At 39.2% G+C, this 8,129-nt stretch overlaps 1 protein-coding gene across 1 annotated transcript in view; it reads left to right on the top strand.

Moving 5' to 3' along the window:
* The first annotated feature begins 377 nt into the window (after nucleotides 1–377).
* The window catches only part of SNAPC1 (small nuclear RNA activating complex polypeptide 1), a 29,942-nt gene continuing 22,190 nt past the window's right edge, over nucleotides 378–8,129 (top strand). The window contains exons 1-4 of the mRNA XM_034992745.1: nucleotides 378–586; nucleotides 3,190–3,349; nucleotides 3,503–3,643; nucleotides 4,424–4,528. Coding sequence (XP_034848636.1) covers nucleotides 459–586; nucleotides 3,190–3,349; nucleotides 3,503–3,643; nucleotides 4,424–4,528 — 534 coding nt within the window. The 5' untranslated portion in view covers nucleotides 378–458. The remainder of the gene's footprint in view (nucleotides 587–3,189; nucleotides 3,350–3,502; nucleotides 3,644–4,423; nucleotides 4,529–8,129) is intronic.

Genomic DNA, 8,129 nt, shown 5'->3' with positions numbered 1-8,129 from the left:
AGTCCAGTCCATTCCTCCTAGTAAACCGTCTTTAGATCCTGTTTCCACCAGGAGGTAGGTTGAAGACGGGGAACTGTTCTTGCCTAGTCACACTAGGGTCACTTTAAAGGAAAGTGATAGTAAGGGTAAAGCCAATTAACACAAGCCAGCCTAATGCAGACCTAAAATCCTTCTTGGGCTCACAGGACACTTGAGACATAAACCTCTTCAATGAAATTTAAAGGACTGACCTTAGCTCCCTGCTAAGGAGAGCTGAGCAGGTAAAAACGACAGGCATCCACGCATGCGCAGTAAGAAAACCTCGGCTCGCGCGAGTCCGGCTGGAGGCGGAGCTAACGGGGCCGGATAATACGTCACGGAGCGCAAGTGCGTCGCGTGTAGGGGGTGGGAGGTCGGGCCCTGGTTTCCTCGGCGACGGCGGCGGGCTGGTTGGCGCGTTTTGTGTGGGCTTTGCAGGCATGGGGACTCCTCCAGGCCTGCAGACTGACTGCGAGGCGCTGCTCAGCCGCTTCCAGGAGACGGATAGTGTGCGTTTCGAGGATTTCACGGAGCTCTGGAGGAGTATGAAGTTCGGGACCATCTTCTGGTGGGTGTTTCTACTCCGCTGCCCTCCCCTCTCCCTGGTCGGGGGAGGCATCGCAGCCCCTGGGAAAGGCCGAGAAAGGCGGCAGTCTCAGAACGCTGCCCCCAGCTCTCCTGGGCCTTCTTCCCGGGCACTTTCATTGGTTTCGGCTGCATCCTTCTGCAGCCTCCAGGCGAATGTTATTCCTGCCTGGCCGTCGTTCTAAACCCTCCCCTCCCACCTCCTCTGCCTCATCCTGGCCTCATCCTGCCCATCCCCCATCATTTGCCTTCCTCCATGCTTTATCCTCCATGTTTAAAAACAAAACAAACACCTAAGCAAGGACAGACCCCTGCACGACCGAATTCATTTTTCATACAACCACCAAAGTTGTCTTTCAGAAGTGCAGATTTGATCCTGTCACTCCCCTGCTTACCACTCCAGTGGTTTCCGGTGCCCTTAGGATAAAGCTCAAATTCCCTAATATGCACGGCAAGACGCTCTCTGACTGGCCTCAGCCCATCTCAGCAGCTTTATCTGCCGTTCCATCCTCCGTGCACGCAGTTGCTCCATTCTGCCTATGGCCCTCTTCAGGCGTTTCCAAAGCCTGGAGCTTCCCCCCAGCTCTTTCTGCCAGGCCACCTTTTTCTTCACTCAGTTTTAACCTCAGATGACAGTTCTTTAGGAAAGCCTTCCTTTCCCCTTCTAGAGTTAAGCAAGGCGTTCATACTCCGTTTTTCCGAGAGCACTCTGCTTATTTTATCTGTGGACTTACTACCAGAGGTTATTGTAAAGTATAGTATAGTAGTTAAGAGCAGATTACTGAGTCCCACTGCCTGATTTTGAATCAGAGTCCACAGAGTAACTTAACTTTGGGGAACTCACTTGCCTGAGCTTCCATATCTGTAGAATGGAGACAGTGATAATACATCATATTGTAGGTCTCAGAGTTAAATGAGCTAATAGATGTTAAGTGCACTCTAAGTACTCCACAAGTATTCATTACTATTATTATTGCTTTAAAATTTTCCCTCCACTCCATAGAGCTCTGAGGACAGTGACTGTATGAATTTGGTATCCATTAGCATAACATATATAATATTGCAAAAGCTAAATAATTGGCTGAATGAGTTCTTGTGATTAAAACTATGTTTTCCTGAAGAAAAAATAAAAGTTCTCTTTTTTGTCTTAATATAATAATTACTTATGTAGTTTGTACATTGCATGGTTTGAGGATAGAGAGCTATTTGTTGTACAGTTAATGAAAAGAAAGGAACTAATTTTTTAAAAAGACTTTATTAGAGAGAGAGCACGAGGGGAGAGGGAGAATCAGGCTCCCCTCGGGGCTCTATCCTAGGATCCCAGAATCATGATCTGAGCCGAAGGCAGACACTTAACCCACTGAGCCACCCAGGCACCCTGGAAAGGAACTAATTTTTTTAAAAAAAAGATTTTATTTATTTGACAGAGAGAGAGAGCACAAGCAGGAGTGCGGCAGGGAGAGGGAGAAGCAGGCTCCCTGTTGAGCAGGGAGCCCGATGTGGGGCTCGATCCCAAGACCCTGCTATCATGACCTGAGCCAAAGGCAGTAGCTTAACCAACTGAGCCACCCAGGCGCCCCAGGAACTAATTTTTTTAATGGCTACCAAATGTGATGTGATTATAGCTTAATGTATTTAATCCATAGAACAACTCTGAAAAGCAGGTATATAATTACCCTTGTTTTATAAAAGGGGAAATTGAAGCTTAAGGAGGTTAAGTAATCTTCATGATCACTCAGCTAGTAGGTGGTAGAGCAGATATTGAAACCTATATGTCTGCCTGTATCCAAAACCCATGGTCTTTCAGTGCATTTCCCCTGAAAAGTGGCAGTTAAGGAAAATTTTGCTGGGGTTACTTCAATATTTAGCTAATGAGGAAAAACTAAAATGAGAAATAAAGTAGGGACTACTTGAGTAGTGATGTTATTTCTTTAGAAATTGCTTTGGTTACTAATACCACAGTAGGTATTTTGCATTCTTTTAGTATATTTATTATTTGAAGAGCCCAGGCTTTGGGAGTATAGGGCGATCTGCTTTTCTACTCTGCTCCTTCTTTACTTTGGTGAGCTTTACCCTGCAGAATTGGGAGGAGGGCAAGGGTTAGGTTGTATTGTGGTTCTCTAACTTTTTCATCTCGGTGTCTCAAAGACAAATGAGGTGTAGGGTGAATCCCTGAGAGTATTGGGGAAAATCTCCATTACATATTAAATGCATGTAATTTTTTTATTTTATTCTGTAATATAACCATGATTATTTTAATATGTTAATTGTTTAAATTATTTTGTTAATCTGTTAATATGTTAAATGTTTAAAATTCTTACCCGGGAATAATTTGTAACCCCTCCCTTTTTGCTCCCCAATTCAGCAAGTAAAGTTGATGCTTTACAAAGAGCATTATGTTTACCTAGTGTATGTCTGTGCCTCAGGGTGAGAAGCACAGCAGAAAATTAGGTCATGCTTGATCACGAAAGGATCAGATGTGGAATGCCCCTTCAGTTTCTAGCAGCTTCTAGGATATACCTCTTCTAATTTTTGTTCATTACTTATTTACTTAGAGTCATAATATATTTTCTCTTTGTTTTCTAGTGGTAGAATGAGAAATTTAGAAAAGAACGTGTTTACAAAAGAAGCACTGACTTTGGCTTGGCAGTATTTTTTACCTCCATACACCTTCCAGATCAGAGTTGGTGCTTTGTATCTGCTGTATGGATTATATAACACCCAACTGTGTCAGCCAAAACAAAAGGTAATACTTGTTTTCCCTCAGCAAAATAGGAAATAGGTACAATATTTTTACAACCAACTGATTTTAAGAGGAATGCCAGTGTTTCAAAATTATAATACATTTGTGAAAAAAGATTTACCTTTAGTAATTTTTTTTTACTCTTCTTGTTTGTAGATTAGAGTTGCCCTGAAGGATTGGGATGAAGTTTTAAAATTTCAGCAAGATTTGATAAATGCGCAACATTTTGATGCAGCATATATTTTTAGGAAACTACGACTAGACAAAGCATTTCACTTTACAGCAATGCCCAAATTGGTATGTTGTCTAAAATAGATCGTTTTTCAAAATGAGAATTTATGCTTCATTGTTTATAAAGTACCTCAGTCTCCATATGTAATTTCTAATACTTGTAGAAAGGTTTCTTAAAATAGGAGAAAATGCTTTCTGATTACTTTTTTTTTTTTTAAACAAAAATTTAGTCTCTGCTTTAAAATGCAGCGTGTTTCTAAATGCTATTAAATTGTTAGAAGTGGAAATTAGATTTGGCATCTGCCATTTGCTTATTTCTTTATTCAGACATCAGGTTACTGAAAGAGGACCGAGGAATTTTATTTTATTTTATTTTTTTAAAGATTTTATTTATTTATTTGACAGAGAGAGACACAGTGAGAGAGGAACACAAGCAGGGGGAGTGGAAGAGGGAAAAACAGGCTTCCCGCCAAGCAGGGAGCCCGATGCGGGGCTCGATCCCAGGATGCTGGGATCATGACCTGAGCCGAAGGCAGGCGCTTAACGACTGAGCCACCCAGGCGCCCCGGACCAAGGAATTTTAATGTCAGTTGGTGAAAAGTTGAAACTTCCACTAATAAAATATATTTCTTCAGTCTTAATGACAGTTGAGACACTAGATTAAAAGAGCATTAAGTCCTGATGCTGGTTCTGACATCAGCTGGCAAATCATGTAACTTGTCTGAATATCATCTGAATTTATAAGCATGTGGCATGTCATCTTAAAGGTTATTATAAAAGTCTAATAGTCTTTGGAAAATGTATTATATAAAAAATATCCCTTAAAAGACATTCATTATCGTATAGCTATCATATAGGATGAAGAAGAAAATTCAGCGAGCTCAAGTTACAGAAGAATTTAAGGACCCGAATGATCGTGTAATGAAACTTATCACTTCTGATGTATTAGAGGTAAATTTGTTTTTTATGCCCTTGAAATTTAAAAAAAATTGTTTTATTGTTAACTATATATTGAAGTTAGATCCTTCATCTATGGGATACTGAAATTTTTCTAATGATTTTAACCTACCATAGAATGCTTATTGTTCCTCCAAAGTATCAGAAATAATACATCTTAAATATATGAAAATTTATGGAATAAATCTTGAAACTCGGTGAGAAGCAAAAAGATGTAGAAGACTGTACTTAGACTCAGGATATTTAGATTCAAATACTGAAACCACCATTTGTATTTGACTTTAGATAGGTCATAAAACAAGAATTTAAAGTGACTTTATTTTTATTTTTTAATATTATGTATTCATTTCCTAAGTTCCTTTTTATAATGTTTATTTAAAACCCATTGAAAACAGTGAGGCTATTCTGATAAAACAAAAATTTGAAATCAAGAATTACAGATAAGAGCAGCTTTACCTGCTAATGTATTTTGGTATTTTATTTCAGTTGTTCAGTATTGAGAAAAAAAAAATCTTCCTTCACATGGATCATTAGTGAGACTCAATAGAATTTTACATACATGGAAAAGCACTGCCCTGAGGTTAAAACAAAACCCTTTCAGGACTGACTACAGCCTTGTAATCTACGATATATTCAAATTTCAAAAGAATGGATATATCTATACCTAAAGAGAGAAAGAGTTCTCATGAGCGAGTGAGTCTAACCAGGTAGCAGCCTTGGTCAGGTTTTTTAATTTCTTTGAGCCTTAGTTTCCCCCTCTTTAATATTAGGATTACCATCCTTATTTCATCCAGTTGTGAGAATTGAAAATGATTTATCTCTGAATAATGCTGAGGATGGCCTGTGGCACGTAGTAGGCTCTTGATAAATGTTACTTCTTTTTTTTTTTCCTCAACTCTATTCAGTCTTTTCCTATATCAGGAGTGAAAGAGGGATCAGATCTTCGATATGCTCAAATGTTTCTCTATGTTTTAGATGCCATCATATTCTAGTAACTTCAGCCTATCAGATTTCATCTATTATGTTTGTAATCAAGGTAGCACATTGATTTTTTTTTAAAGATTTATTTACTTATTTGAGAGAGAGAAAGAGTGTGTGTACAAGAGCTGGGGAAGGGGCTGAGGGAGAGAGAATCTCAAGCAGACTCTCCACTGAATGCGGAGCAGGTTGCGGGGCTCAATCTCAGGACCCATGAGATCATGACCTGAGCTGATATCAGGAGTCAGATGCTTAACCAACTGAGCCACCCAGGCAGCCTAGCAAATTGATTTTTGAAAGTACTCTGGGTGTGCTCTGTAAAGTAACTATTTTTAAGCAAGAATTGTTAATTTAGGATCCATGGATGGCCCTCAGATGGTCCATGTATCCTTTCCCCCCTACATTTTATGATAAGCTGTCATACATATGGATGCTTGGTTGAGGTACCATAACTACTTTCACATTCTCAAAGGTGTTCATGCTCCACCCGGCACCCCCCTACCAAAAGATAAGAATTACTGCCTTAGAAGGAAGCTGTTTACCAAATGTCTAAAGACATAGTATAGTGCAGGAGCTAAACAAGATGTTTTGTATGGATTATTTTATTTCTCATAATATCCCTGCCAAATAGGTGTTTTAAACAATTTTTAATTATTTGTTAAACTTCAAGTTTATATTTAGGCTTAGGGTAAGGAGTCAGTTAGGAGACGTTATACGGAAGAAGGAGGTGTAGGGATCCTGCTGTAGAGGAGGTAGGCAGTCTGTGATTGAAACGCACTGGAGAGATTACCTTGAGCAGGAGAAGGCATAATTCTTTTGAAACTTGGAGAAAGGAGGTGAAAATGGATTCATATGATTTGTTGTGAAGATGAAAAGTAGAAGGCAAACAGACCTGATAGTCTAAATTTTAAGAGAGGGCATTGGGCGTCCAAGGAATTGAGAATAGAGAAAGTTTGGAAAAGCCATGGTGAAGAACAAAAGGTTTGGGGATACCAGAAAGGATTTGCCAGGAAGTACTGAGGTTAAATCATAAAGAGGCAGAGGATGTTTTAGAACAGCAAGACATTACATTGTTCTTATCCGTATTCTTCTAATGAAAAAGATGATTTGAATCCAATTGATTATAATTTTTGGTTGTGGACTAATGTGGTAGAATGTTAATTTTTTTTCAACATACCTTCTTAAACATGCTTTTTGGTTTTAAGTTCTTTTACTCTACGAATTAAAGGTTCTGAAGGTGTTGAATTAAAGGTTCCTCTTAAAAAAAAGTTGTATATGTCAGCAAACAGGTATGGAAGATTTTAGAGAACAGAACTGAGGCGATGTACAAAGGCATGTCCTTTTGGGGTGATTGGGGAGGAGGGTCAGAAGGGCCAAGCTATGGAATGCCTATTCCTAGAAGCTCCTGTATGAAGTCATCCTGACTATCTAGGGTCTTTGGCTTGCCTCAGATCTTCTTTGAGGGCCTTATCCCTTAATACCTCAGTTGACTCTATCCTGTCCTAGTGTAGTCTTTGATCCATTCTCACTGATAATCCTTACATTTAATACTTGCTTACTTTCCTTCTGCGCAAATGCTATTAAATCTGCCCGTCAGCACCTGAATTTTTGTCATCATTTTGCCACTCATTAGTTCTAGCTTTGTGGTTAAGGAGGCATAATAAAATGAAAAGAATAGAACCAGAACTTCTGATTTCTGTTGAATCATTATATTGTACAACCGAAACTAATATAACTTTGTATGTTAACTATAACAGAATTAAAAAAAAAGTATATGGGGAAAAAGAAACTTTTGATTTTTAATTTTAACTCTGCTACTTAAATATGACCCTGAGCCAGTCATTTTATTTCTGAGTCTTTATTTATACGGTTATAATAATGGCTATGATCTGTTGAGTTTTCAACATATGCCAGGAACTATGTTAGACGTTTTATGTTGTTATCTCACTAATAATCTTAGTAACCCTTTAAAGGAGGTGGTATTTTCCTAATTTTAAAAATAAGGAGGGGCGCCTGGGTGGCTCAGTCGGTTAAGCGTCTGCCTTCGGCTCAGGTCATGATCCCAGGGTCCTGGGATTGAGCCCTGCATCAACGGGGAGCCTGCTTCTCCCTCCTCCCCTGCTCGTGCGCTCTCTCTCTCTTGCTATCTCCCTCTCAAATAAATAAATAAAACTTTAAAAAAAAAAACAAAAAACAAGCAGACTGAGGTTCGGAGAAGTTATTTCCATAAAGTACAGTACAGTAAGGTGCAGACTGGATTTGAATGTCCAAGCCTGTAAGGCTCTAAAGTCCATGTACTTTCTTTTATTTCTTAATCCTTTACCTTTATATAGTGCTTTACATTTTATAGAACACTCCCACTTGTATAAGCACACTTAATAAATACTTTTATACACTGGGCGAGATGGCATCACTTAATTTTGTACAAATGTGGAATGTGATTCCCATATTGAGGGATTTGCTCAAAGTCAATCTAGCAAGTGACAGAACTCAGGCTCAAAACCAGGTCCAGCTAGTGGTCTTTCCCCTGTGTTGTATTGCATGTAGTAAAATATAGGAGTACAGTACACTGTAAGCTGTAAAAAAGTTAGGGGCTCTCCATGGCTGGACACTGTTC

The sequence above is a fragment of the Mirounga leonina genome, unplaced genomic scaffold (assembly GCF_011800145.1).
Source record: "Mirounga leonina isolate KUSES-001 unplaced genomic scaffold, KU_Mleo_1.0 Mir_82, whole genome shotgun sequence".
NCBI lineage: Eukaryota > Metazoa > Chordata > Mammalia > Carnivora > Phocidae > Mirounga > Mirounga leonina.
The sequence above is the reverse complement of the archived record's forward strand: the minus strand, read 5'-3'. Positions and strand labels throughout refer to the sequence as shown.